Source organism: Patiria miniata, unplaced genomic scaffold, assembly GCF_015706575.1.
Source record: "Patiria miniata isolate m_02_andy unplaced genomic scaffold, ASM1570657v1 HiC_scaffold_19, whole genome shotgun sequence".
Lineage (NCBI taxonomy): Eukaryota > Metazoa > Echinodermata > Asteroidea > Valvatida > Asterinidae > Patiria > Patiria miniata.
The window spans coordinates 11,833,619-11,846,774 of NW_024037057.1; the positions used below are offsets into that span (position 1 = coordinate 11,833,619).

General features: G+C 41.9%; 1 protein-coding gene across 1 annotated transcript; it reads right to left on the reverse strand.

Annotated features, from left to right (window-relative positions):
- Window positions 1–30: 30 nt before the first annotated feature.
- LOC119725424 (hydroxyacid oxidase 1-like) lies at window positions 31–9,404 on the reverse strand. Its single transcript, XM_038196830.1, has 7 exons — window positions 8,921–9,404; window positions 6,739–6,890; window positions 5,922–6,168; window positions 4,490–4,629; window positions 3,577–3,668; window positions 1,626–1,695; window positions 31–101 (listed from the first exon to the last, which is right to left on the reverse strand). Exons 1-7 carry the CDS (start codon window positions 9,058–9,060, stop codon window positions 31–33), a joined length of 912 nt encoding a protein of 303 aa, XP_038052758.1. The 5' UTR covers window positions 9,061–9,404.
- Between the last annotated feature and the right edge of the window lie 3,752 nt (window positions 9,405–13,156).

The following is a 13,156-nucleotide window of genomic DNA, read 5'->3' on the forward strand; positions in this document are numbered from 1 at the left end:
TATTATTTACCTGGTAGCGAACATGAAGAATTAGAGCTTTGCAGTATAGTACGGATCCCTCACCACCAGACTCTGTGAGATATCAGATGGACTGGCACATTCTGCATATAAAAATATACCACAAACATTAGATTTTTAAAGTATTGAAAAAAATATATATACCACAAACACTTCAACAACTGTTGAAAGTCGTCAGGGCCAAAAATGGGTCAAAAGGTCAACTTCGGATTTTTCGGGTAATTTATAGAGCATGGAAATATCTTTCATTTGATATACGCTTGGTCGCAAAGGGCTACGTCAAGCCCCGTTCATACTCGGCGCGAAAGCGAACGCGAATTTGTGACGTCATGGAAAGTACAGCGTGAGTCAATAAAAACGCAGGATTCAAAGCGATTTTTTTTTCTGAGAAAATTATGCTACTGGTGTGCCTAATTTGATAAGGATTTGATTGTCCATAATTTCATCTTTGACAATATTTTTGTTTGGTGGAATTTGGACTTTTGGTTCAAAAGTTATGACAAGTTTTGTGAAGCCCTTCTGAAGCGGGTTGGTCTGATTCAATGACCTTAACACAACGACCAGTTATGTACAATGCAGGTATGCATTGAAGACAATTAAACCAGAACAAAACTTTCTTTGAAACAACTGATGATAAGTATCACTTAAATTTAATAACTAGACTATCATTGTTGGGATCACTTGGGCAATTATTGACTAATAACATTGATTGTGGACTAAAGGATTATGTAAGCCTAATCCTGCCACACATGTCCTTCTTTGTGATCCACAAATACTTTCACCTGTACTGAATTCAAACCTTTCATTAGGTGATTTCACAAATCAGACCAGCTTGGAATTTATAACCCTTCTTCAATGTACTCTATCTCTGGACAGGATTGTCCAAATGAGATGGGATAAAAAGCATAGTGAAGAGAAGGAAAGGTACTTTGAAAAGAGGGTTAACATTATGATGAATAGGGGTGGTTTATATTCATAATATTTTTGTTTCTAATCCTGCGTTTTTATTGACACGCTGTATCCGCGCTGTGAATTCGTAAAAGCTGAACATCTTTCAACTCGGACGAATTTCGCAGCGAATGTTTCATGACGTTAAATTCACTTCGCATTCGCAAGAAGTATGAACCGGGCTTCATACGGTAAACAAAAGACGTGAGGTTTTTCATAATTGTGTCCACAGCAAAAGGTCGTTAGCCAAGTGCGCTAACGACCCACTTATGGGTACGCAAAGCCAAGTTTGTTTCAGGCAAAAGGACGTTAGGATTTAGCATGCCGCTTAAGCGCACGTTTAATGCAGGGTCAGTTCACGGTTAAGGCAGATGGAATTCTCGGTAAAAGGTCGTAAGCAGAAAAATTGAAATAACTTCAAAATTAAGTAAATAACTTTCAAAAATAATTTTGAAATAACAATGCACAATTTTATTGTAATTAATAACGACTTTCATGAGCCCAAATTTCAGCCTGATGTGACTTTTTATTTAGAAATGGGAGCCCAAAACTTTCAACTCGATTATCTCCAAAAGTGCTTTTTGCGCGGCTGGGTTGCCTTAATTATGTCCTTTTCCTTGGCACACGACGAAATATTCTTCTTGTTAAAAGAATCCTACCTGCCAGTCCCAGTGCATGGCTGAACTCGTCTCTGATAATCTCCAGGACTTTCTTCACTCCTTCTTGTCCCTGTTAAGGCGGGAAAAATAATCCAAGATGTTTGTTTGAATGATTTTCTTATACAACACACTGTAATTCACGATTATAGCACTACCAACCAAAAAAAAGGTTTTGCATCAACGCGACCTTATCACGTGATGGACGGTTTACGATCCGCCATTTTGGACGTCTAGCGTAGTATTCGAAGGAGTATGGTACAGTACATGCATGTACATTACATTATGATTCATTGCATTGATGGTCTACTTTGTATGGAATGTTCTCCAAAAAAAAGTCATTGGTTAACCAAAAAAATGAACAGAAAATGAAAGATGATGAAATAAGCTTTAATGTGACGTGTGTCTCAAACACCTTTCTTGGAGAGTTGTGGGTATATCCCTGAATTTCGCAGTATGTGGACGTCCAATCCAGTTCGTAAGTGTGACGTCATTTCAACTAAAACCACGCCCACTGCACACGGAGTCGCATTTAAAATCATTGGAATAGTTGGAGCCGGAAGTAGTGAAAAGTGGCGGGTTTAGCCAATAGGCGCTAGTAATCAGTGGTGCGTGCGTGCGCGTGTATGACGCAGTCACTTATGAACCGGATACCACATAACAAGGCAGCGCGCTGTGCCGTCCTGAACGCGCTTTACTATTGGTTAACAAAGTTGACCCTGTATCCAACCTGATAATTCATTGCGTAAGAAAAATGCATAAATGGGAAAATGTTACGAAGTCTACACCCCCGTGCATAGAGAATTATATTTTGATGAGACGGCCCAGGCCTGGTTATCGACGATGCGTTGTATTTGTACAGGCCTACTTTAATTCGCGTAATAAAGTAATGTTGTCAGTTGTACCACAACTTGTGAATAAAAAAAGTCCGAGAAATTACATTATAGGCGAGTCCCCAGAGAACTGGTCGACCGATGAAGACAGCTCTTGCTCCCATGGCCAAAGCCTTCAGCACATCGTTGCCTGTCCGTACGCCACCGTCGAGGTACACCTCCATGTTGGAGCCATGCAAAATGGCCATCAAAGCGACACGAAGTCTTCTCAATCAACTTGATCTGCAAAATGTCAACTTCACTGTCTTTACAAGTCTTTTTTTTTATATCGGTCCTAACCGATAATGTAACAAAAATTGAATGCTATTGTTGTAACATTACTACTACACTATCGGTTAATGTTTGTGACATTATCGCGCAGTGATACAATATCGGTCAATTTGTGTGACATTATCGGTTGGTGATATGTTATCCGTGGGTTACTACATTATCAGTTGTAACAACCTTCAAGTTGATGAGTTGTTTTTGTAAACATATTATGCATAACACAGGTTGAGTTCCATACTAGGCCTCCACTTACCTGCCGCCAAACACATCAATTTTCACCTCACCTTGTGCTTTCACCCAAGATGAATCCAGGAAGACTCGCAAATGCGAAAGTTTTTTTAGGAAAAATGTTTTTAGAGCACATTTTGGACGCACACGTCGTGCAGAATTATGTTGGAGGCAGCTGGTCAAATTGATTGAAGTGTCTGGAAGACAGCGGTACTTTATACGCATGACATCGACAACCATGACAACACATTAGCCGGCCGATGGTAGTTCAATACGTCATTATGAATATTTAATTTCTCATGAATATTAGTTTATTTCAATGGATTCTTCAAATACGTCCAAAGATTGATCATTGCAATGCGACCGTGCGCGTGGTCTTAAGGTAATAGTTTTGTTTTTCAAGCAAGTGTCCGAGGTTCGAATCTCGATGAAGTAAAGTGACTGATTAATAAATAGGAATAAAGGAAAGGAGAGGGTGAGAGTAGAGGAGGAAATAAACCATAAAGGATGCAACTTTTTGGCGCTTGAAAAAAAGTAGTGGCCCAGTACGGAATTCTTTCCCATACCGTTGCTAAAGAGCCATCTAGGGCGCGCCCGCCCTGATTAGAGACCCACAGTCCGGCCACTCTGTGTTTCCTAGCTTCCCGTGCATTCAGTCCTGCATACAAATAGTAACAAAAAAATAATGATAAAATCATTAAACCTCTTCAATTCAACATTTTGCAGTTTCGTTTTATGTTTAGTTTCCCTTGATATTGCACCAATTTTGTCTTGCTTTTGTGCTAATTATTTGCAGTATCGGTGTCCTGGTCAATATTTTGTAAAAATTCGAGCCGAGTTACATTTTCTGTACCTCTGCAGTCTTTTTTGGAGAACAATCGCAGGCCTATAGTAGAGCCATATTTCTATATGTAGTACAGTTGTTGGTTGGTTAATCCTTGTGTGTTTTTGTTGGGTACACCAGGCCACAAACAGAATCAATATATAAACATAATTGTCTCCCAAAATACACAGTCGCGACTCTTGTTAGTACAAACTCTGTTAATACAAAATTCTGGTTATAACAAACATAAAGCCTTAGTCCCGACTGTGCATTTATATGCACAATGAATGGGACTGGTGTTCCTCTTAATACAAAATTCTGATATAACAAACAATTTGGCTAGGTCCGAACGAACGAGTTTGTTATAACGAGACTCGACTGTACACACGGTGTTGTGCTGCAGCTCATCACAAATCTGGCCACAAGTAGACTTCAGCTGCGGTAACAACGTCTTGTCAGGAGTAACAGGGGATGAACAAAGAGTGACAATGAGTGAAGTGCCTTGCCCAAGGTTACGTGCACCATATAGAGGCGAACCCACAACCTGCAGAATTACAGAGGCCACGTGGACTGAAATAGTGGGAAATGTTCGTCTGGGAACAAGGCTCAGTGCTCAGGACACCAAATAATTTCATAATTATGACAGCAACACCAACCTGACATGACTCCCTTCAGTACGATCGGCAGCGTTGTCAGGTTGCTCAACCAGTCAATCTGATCCCACGTTAGCTTAGGGTTAGCGTTTCTTTCAACAGTTGTGAATGACTGGCTGCGTGCTCCCTCAAAATTTGCGAATCTGTCAATTAGCAGCAATACAGCGCGAGTACAAAATAAACAAAACCCAAATATCAGGAGGATTGTTTTAGTGAAGTTCTGCATGTAGCACTTTCAAAATCCAAGATATGAAAGCCCAATTCATAAGCTTTCTTTTAGAACAAGAATCATTCAAATCACTCATGTACTTTTCAAGTTACGGAATTTTAAACACGACCACCGCTGAAAGAACACTTAGCTTTTTGTGATCCGTGGACAGAACTTTAAAACGGTGTGTTTAAAATTCCGTAACTTCAAAATTACAATGTACATGAGTGATTTGAATGATTCTTGAAAAAGAAAGCTTATGAATTGGGCTTTCATATCCTAGATCTTGTAAGTGCTACATGCAGAACTTCACTAAAACATTGGTCCCGACTTTTTGTTTTCGTTTTTTTTACTCACCCTGTATATTATAATACAGTATTCAATTTATGAACCATATTGGAAAGAAACTGAATTTATTAGAAACGGTTCTCATCCCTGAAAAAAAAGTGTTCTCTCTAGTTGGGCACTCTTGTAACATGTCTCCATGGTCAACGATATCAAATAATTTCATAGCTACACGACCTGTAATAACGTTATCTTAAACCAGTTTATATTTCCAAATGTTACACGGTAACTTGTACAATGTATATACATATGTATTCAAACTTGTACAATTTTTAATGAAAATTCATTTGAAATTCATTATGATCGAGGTATCAGCATATACTTTCTGATAAAAAATGCCAGCACCGAGCCAAAACAAAATATGCATAGTGAACAGTACATATGCATATCATATAAATGCTATAGCCGGTATTAAAGCTAACCTTTTTATTACCACTGTTTTTTTAGTCATCTTAATGCGAATCCAGGATACGTTCTGCAGTAGGCTCATTGTTATACAGTAGGCTCATTGAATTTATTTTAATAATAGTGGGTACGTGTTTATAAAGCACACGTACATGTATATACGTATCCACCAGTATTGGTGCTCCAGGGGACGGACCTGTGTTCACAGGAACGGAGTGCCCATCTCTCTTTCGAAGCGATTAGGCCAGACTCGAGTCCATGAAATGCTGCTGTGGGGGGATCGCCACACCTCCTCCACAGCGAGTCTGTTACCTTCCCAGCATTGAAGAATGCCGGTACCCATTTTACACCATGGTTGAGAGGAGGAAATTGAGGGCACAATACGCATGGCCACGGCGGGCTCGAACCCACATCGGTTCTCAACAAGTCATTTCTGTTGATTTAGGATATGTAATGAACGACACATTATATCCTTACCTGACGTGGGGCGGAATCAAATCTGCCCCCGCTTTCCTCTTTGAAATCTTCGCATCCAGCGAGACAACGATGGCTTTGAAGCCGTTCTGCTCTGCCTTCCTTATCATCCGGCGCACTGCTTCTTCGTCCGTGTAGGCAGTGAGTTGAGCCCAGAGCAGGCTATTGGGAGACGCCGCTGCGGCCACGTCCTCCATCGGGGTAGACGTATAGGTGCTCAACACCATACCGGTCCCCATGGAGGTGGCAGCTATAGATCGAACCATACAGACACCTTATACCTTGCAGGTATCTCAGACGGTGGCATTGTTATTTTGATCATAGGGCTTCGCCACCACGTTTTTTCCCATCTGATACCCATGGGCAAGCCATATGTAGATCCCATATGGCCTAACTTATGGCTCCATATGGGATACATTACATAGGACTTAGCCCATAATGTTATTTTGGTTCATATTACCCAGTATTTGCTCATTGAAAACAATTATGAGAAAACTTTGCTCATTGGCTTATCTTACTGTCATGTACTGAAACAACTTAAGTCACCAAAAAAAGAGAAAATTTACGACAGCGAAAAATACAAAATTCTGGCAAATATTGGTGCAGAAATAGCTGTAACATTGAGGTTCCTGCCTGAAATGGCATCACAGTTTTGCTTATGAATATGAAAATGCGCATTAGGATGAAAACCAAAAAGGTATCAAATTGCCCTTGAAAATGGCAAAATGAACATTGAAACAAGGGTTACATAGGCTACGACACGCTGGTGTACTTTCAAGGACTGCATTAATACAAATTCCATTACATTGGTCGAACATACCGCGGACTGTTGCCAGCTCGCTGTCACTGTGTGCTAAGCGGTGCAACGCAGTCGGTGCTATGGCAACAGGGAAGGCAATTTCATGGCCCAGCAGGGTGGTACGGAGGTCCCGAATGGACACATCACGAAGGGGGCCAGGCCTCAGTCGGTATCTACAGAAGCGATCAACAACAAGATATATTGGCCATCAGCCTCGGCCCAAAATTTTGGCCACCGGTATCAAATGAGGGGAATAATCGTCGTAGCGATTTTTGGCAAGGTATACACCTCCAGAGTTGGAATATGTGATAGCATTGCATTGGTGGAAGCTTTTTGGGTGTTAACACCTTTTTTCCCCAAAAAATGTCAATAAAAATGCTTGTTACCGCTCTAGGGGCGGTATACCTTGCACCTGCGCACTACATGTATAATCATTTATACCCTGATTTGATACTGACCAAACCCGTGTGCCTCGTCTTTAAGAACGCGTGCAGCATTCGCGTGAGCGTGACACCACCGCATTAAAATCTTCTGGTGCATGGTCGCCGGATTCCACTTAATATGCGGGCACGTGATCACATAAGGCCCCGTTCAATGGAGAAACCAATGTGCACGCTATACGAAGCAACTCCGGGCTCCTTCGACCAATAGGAATACCAAAATTCGCATGCACCTCGTCTTTTACCCTGGGCAGAGTGACCTGATGCCCCTGGGGCATCAACAAACCCAATGTTTTGAATATTTTTTTTTTTTTTTGGGGGGGGGGGTCAATAACGTTCACCTCCGATCTAATCCTCATTCAACCCTTGCCAAATCAGTTGGTTCAATGAACTTTGCAGCCAGGGCTACACCCAGGCCGTGTCAACAAACTTTCGACCAGGCCTCTTGTCAAGTCTCATTGAAACATCAACAAAGACCTGTAACTTGACACAGTCATCTCCCTTCATAACTGCATACCACAGCCGCCAGTCAATTATCTTTCCAGCGCACTGTGTGGCAACTGTCTGTAAACTGTCTGGCACGTGGCTTTTTGTTGTATTGCTATGAATAGGGTCTTGCGTAGTGCGGGAAATTACAGTGCTGCCCAGAGGACAGCAGTTGACGAGTTGTTGTAAAGTTTTTTTGTAAACACTGCGCAGGGTTTTGAACGCGTCAGTGCAGCATTCGCATGAGCGTGACACCACCGCATTAAAATCTTCTGGTCGCCGGATTCCACTTATGCGGAACGTGAACCCATTAGGCTCCGGTCAATGGAGTTGCGCACATTTACCAACATGACCAAGCAAGTACCCTCGACGGAGTATCTGAACTTTAGCGCGCAAAATGCTTCCGCAATGGAAGGGGCATCCATGGATGTGATAACCTGCCCGGATTGGTGTAGCACGTGGTGACTTCTTGGCCTTGTGGACACCAACAATATGTTGTTCCCTACTATACACACGTTTCCATAAGGCAGTAAATTACAAAACCACACAAGTGTGTATTTGCCTGCAATCGGGGACCCCTCTTTTGCTTGTTAACTTTTTAGGAAGACTTCCAATATGTTTTGTACACGATCGCCAAATTGGGGACCTTCAGGAATTTGGGACTTATTGTCCTCTATTGTTCAACGTTCCCTTTCGCCGTGTGTGTGTGTAGCCGCTGTGGCAAGTGGTATACAAAAACACAGCCTTGTAATCAAGGCTACAGCATGGCAGACTGTTTTGAATTAATGGTGCTATTTTAGTCATCCGTGACTGATATGGCTGAGTGCGATGTACGAATATACAAATCGCGGAAAGCAAATATATGGAAAATGCATGCTCACAAGTGAATCATAATATTCTGGGATAGCCTTTGGTTTTTACACCCTGTAACGGGTACACACGTTTATATGCATAGATCAAGTACTGAAGTAGTGCGGTATTATAGGAAGTGATTCAATCATGTTAGTAACACCGTCGTGGCCACAATGGATGCTTGACACATGCATACAGCATAGACCCTTGGACTGCATGAATGCGGACTCCTACGAAATGCGGACTCGACTCACTGATTGTATTTCATTATACATCACATCGAGGGTCAGGGTCCAAATAAGGTAAAGATACCAGATTTCATAGGAGTCAAATTTCATATGACACCGGTATAATAACAACGTGCATATGCACATGCATGTAAAGTGTGTGTCATGAGGCTGTAATTTTCTTTCTGTAAGGCTTACCTTTGGAACGCGTGTTCATTATCCCTCAGTGTCTGCTCGGGATAGGCGCCGCTCCTGTAGTATTCATAGACTGTTGCCGGCAAAGATCGCCGTGCGAATGGTTCAAAATCTTTCAAACGGACTGGCTTTGGAAGATCCATTTCCTAGTAGCTTGTACAACGGGAGCTTATATGCACTAGTGAAATACAGACTAGCCGAGGTGGGCCAATACACATACGCTGTGTCTGGAAAGGTCATGGTTCACTGAGCGCGAAGTTCACTCGTAGGCCCTAGTTGTATGTTTCCCGTGTCGACATGCATGACATGTTGAACGGCTCAATGTCTCGTGTCCATGTTACGTACACTAATGCATTTGTTCTACATATAAATATAGCGTTTTTATAAGGTTGCGGAAACACTATTCACCGATCTATAACAAATTAGCTCAATTAGTCGTCTTTCGGACGCTCATTTTAAATGGGCCATGTTTTGTCGACCATAAACTAGTCTGGTTCCCAGACCAAAATATTCTGACTATTCCTGATGAATCTTAAGTCAGGCAGCCTCCGTGGCTAAAAATAAACATGACGACATTAATGGCCCTTTTTCAAAGCTCGGCTTCGTTTCCGATTTCGCTTTATCACTTTTAGCTTTTAATGTTCGATCTGATCAATTTTTTAAGTAAAAAGATCACTTGCTTCGTAATATCATACAGTTATGATAATACAGTTTGATGTTTCTGTAAGATAACATTGACTAATGTTGATCTGGAATCTTCAAAATTAGGCACCCATTTAGCACTGTTAGCAGGCGGAGCGGAATGAAGACCGAGTTTTGGAAAATCTCAGTAACGGTCGTCAAATTCAAAATGGTACATGACGCAGCAAAAAGTTCGCCCATACGATCCGAGTATATTTGATGCACACAAATCGTCGTTGAATTTAAAGTTTTCTAATTGAAAGCAATGAATATTAATTATCAACTCATTTAAAAAAAAAAAATAATAAGCAATTAGCAGTTAATTAAACCTATATGATATTCGGAAATACTCGGGCGCTATCCGATTGCCGACGAAACAATTCGGCAAACTTCGGAAATTTTCGGAAAAAGGAGGAATTCCTCCCGTTTTAGTCACGTGACATAAGTTGTAATACAATGTATTACCGGAGGTTACCGGACCTAAGACAACCTCGTCCCCAGGGTGTCGAGCAGTACGCGCCCACCACTACCTGCTCTCTCACCCTGGTATTGGATCATTTGCATGTGCAAGATTTTTGCACACGTATGCAAATGAGGAACAGTCTGGTGCCTGGATATGTGTTACACATTAGCGTTTGTTTTTGTATGCGGTATCTGGGGTAAAAACAGAGTCAATTCGTAGCAGCGCGAGTGTTACGAAAACACGATTTTTGAAATCAAACTGTTACGATCTTATCGAGACAACATGCAGTATCATATTTCATATTAATATGAGCAAATTGGAAAGGAAATTAGTATTTTCGAGAAGGCGTGGACGAATGATCGCGAAAACACGTACTGCACGTTGTGAATATATAGCACCAAGTACACGATAAAAATCCATTACTAGCCAATTGCGGTATCCAATCAGGATACAGGAAGAAAGTTTCCTATCCAGGGTTTACTATTGGAAACGCGGTTGGAAATAAAGTAAGCACTGGGGACGAGGTTGGACCTAAGATTCATCGGGAATAGTCAGAATCTTTTTTTGGTCTGGGAACCAGACTAACCGTAAACGTGAAAAAATGGACTCTACATCTGGCAAACTCTTGGTGGCGCACTGCATTGGCAGTTGCCCAAATTAAGTTTCAATATTGACCCTCAAAAGTGCAAGGAACCTTGTTCAATTCTGGGTCACTGACCAGAAACTTTGAGAGTTGTATGCATTGTCCGGCCGGATTTCATTCCTGCTTTGATTCACAGGAGTGGGTTGGGTTTTCAGTCCCTGCATGAATGCGTTGGTTTTTCACAGGATATTCTTCGGGGATGTTATTTCACCTGCAAAGCTGTCATTTCTTTCGCCTTGCGAGCTTCAGTTCCCAGCCTGGGTTCTTATTTTGAGGAATCCTTGTTTGAAGTTCATCACCATTTAACCAAAATAATTCCCAAGTTGTCATTTACAGGGACCTCAGCGAGTGACGGCGATGGTGCAAATGTAAGCTTATAAGTGAAGAGTCCAACAAACCGAACTTTCTTTCTGAGAAGGAAGAGGAGTTGGGGGGGGGGGGGAGGGTTGAAACATGTATCCCCCCGCCCCCCATACACACAGATTGCAGGTTCGCCATTATTTTCTCGAAGATGGCTGAAAGGACTCTTCTTTGGTTAATCCCAAAAGTTGAATTTAAAGGGAAATTACATCCTGGAATGTGCTTAATTCGGGCGATTCACAATGCAGCGCGCCACCAAGAGTTTGCCATGGAGAGTCAGTTTTCAAAATTTACGGTCGACAAAACAAGGCCGATTTAAATGAGTGTCATTAAACAACTTTAGCTAATTGGTTATGAATTTGGGTATAGCGTTCTGCCGACCGTTACTAAATATACCATCTTGATACAAGGAAAAGAAAAAGGCAAATTTATACTCGAATCATACGCTTACGAAACTAACAATTTCAAATGTCCCGCGCTGCGAATTTGTCGACCATCTCCCACAATGCACTAGGGAAAATGAAATCTCCGTGTCAAACTTTTGGTGGCGCACTGCAGTGTGAAATGCCCGAAAACGCCTTTTAAGAAAGCAGGCTTCAGGGAAAAACTTGTTTTTAAAAGATGTTACATGTATATGTAATTGCATGATTTATCAAATAATTTGTTTTTGGTTGCTTTGCGCAATAATAAGTTTACAGAATGACAAAAAGAAATCAGCTTTTAACCAACCAGCAGCGTGGTGGCGCCCTTGCACATGGACAGCTACTTTCTGTTCCACTTTTTCTGTGGAGCGTCCGAATTTTCCTTTATATGACTCCACGTAAACACAGCACGTACAAACACGCAAGGGTGTTGCGCTACACCTATGAGGCTTTTTTAACCAATGATGTTAGCAGCTCAGCTCACTGGATTAAAGCTCCGCCCAGTCACGCACACATACACATTAAGTGCACGTGCACCATGTGAGGAAAGTCGCGCCATTACTTCGTTTTAATACAGTTAGGCGCTCTGTTTCGGTCTAAAACAAACAATAGTATACACTACAGTGTATATACATGTAGAGCAGACAGAGGTAACGGGAATTATAGCGTTTCGCCACAGTCAGTATGTAATTCATTTTCGCAACACTTGATATAAGTCTGTGTTTAGAATGGATGACTTGGACGGAATCATCGATGCCCTACCAATCAATCTTGACTTCAAACTTCGAGAGAGACAGAAAGATGTTATACAACTCCTACTGAAAAAGAAGGATGTCCTTGCCATATTGCCAACGGGGTCAGAAAGGAGTGCCATCTTTGCCTTGATGCCTCTCATTCAAGATAAGGTAAGACAACACTGGCAAAAACGAAGTGTTTAAATAGCCGTAAACCGGTGCCGCATTTGTTTACGTTCATATCCGGCATTTATCATTTGTTTTCCGATTCGTAGCTTTGGAACATTTGTTTTAAGGGAAATAAAGTCGGAAATTGTATTAGGTCTGCCGGATTGCCATCTCGTACGTGAATAGGAAGTCACAACAAAGCATATCGAACCAGACGAAGATTCGTTACACAGTCCAAAATTAACTCACTGAACATGTTTAGTGCTGTGCCGGTGTGACAGGTAATTCTGTCCCCCCTGGTAAATGTGTCCCCCGGACACATTTACCGGCTCGTGACCCGGTAAATGTGTCCGGGGGGACACTTTTACCTAGGTAAATTTGTCCCCCTCCAGGTAAAAATGACCCCCTGCCCAACGGTGAAAGTGTCCCCCTGGTAAATGTGGCCCCATGCAGTATGTACTGAGAGTAGCAGCGTGTCGCGCGCGCCAGTACATGCTGCAAGATTTGAGGCAGTGATTATAACATGTGTACATATGCGTCTCCCTCTACAATGGAAATTCGTCCAATAGGAAATTTCGTTACGCGCTATGATGGGAACACAGACCAATCCAAGGAGACGTTGTATCATACTATCAATGAGACGAGGGCCATCGCCATGCATCGCCGCTGTGTTGACCTATCGCGGTAGAATCGCGATAGACTTCACCGTACTCCGAATCGAAACATTGTGTTCACGTATCACCTAATAGACTAAATTAAATATTTTTT

Coding starts and splice junctions, on each gene's coding strand:
- LOC119725424 (XM_038196830.1), bottom strand. CDS start 9,060: ATGGATCTTCCAAAGCCAGTCCGTTTGAAAGATTTTGAACCATTCGCA. Junction 4,630..5,921: donor TTGATTCCGCCCCACGTCAG/GTAAGGATATAA, acceptor GCTAATTGACAG/ATTCGCAAATTTTGAGGGAG. Junction 1,696..3,576: donor TAGATGGCTCTTTAGCAACG/GTATGGGAAAGA, acceptor CCGCCTTAACAG/GGACAAGAAGGAGTGAAGAA.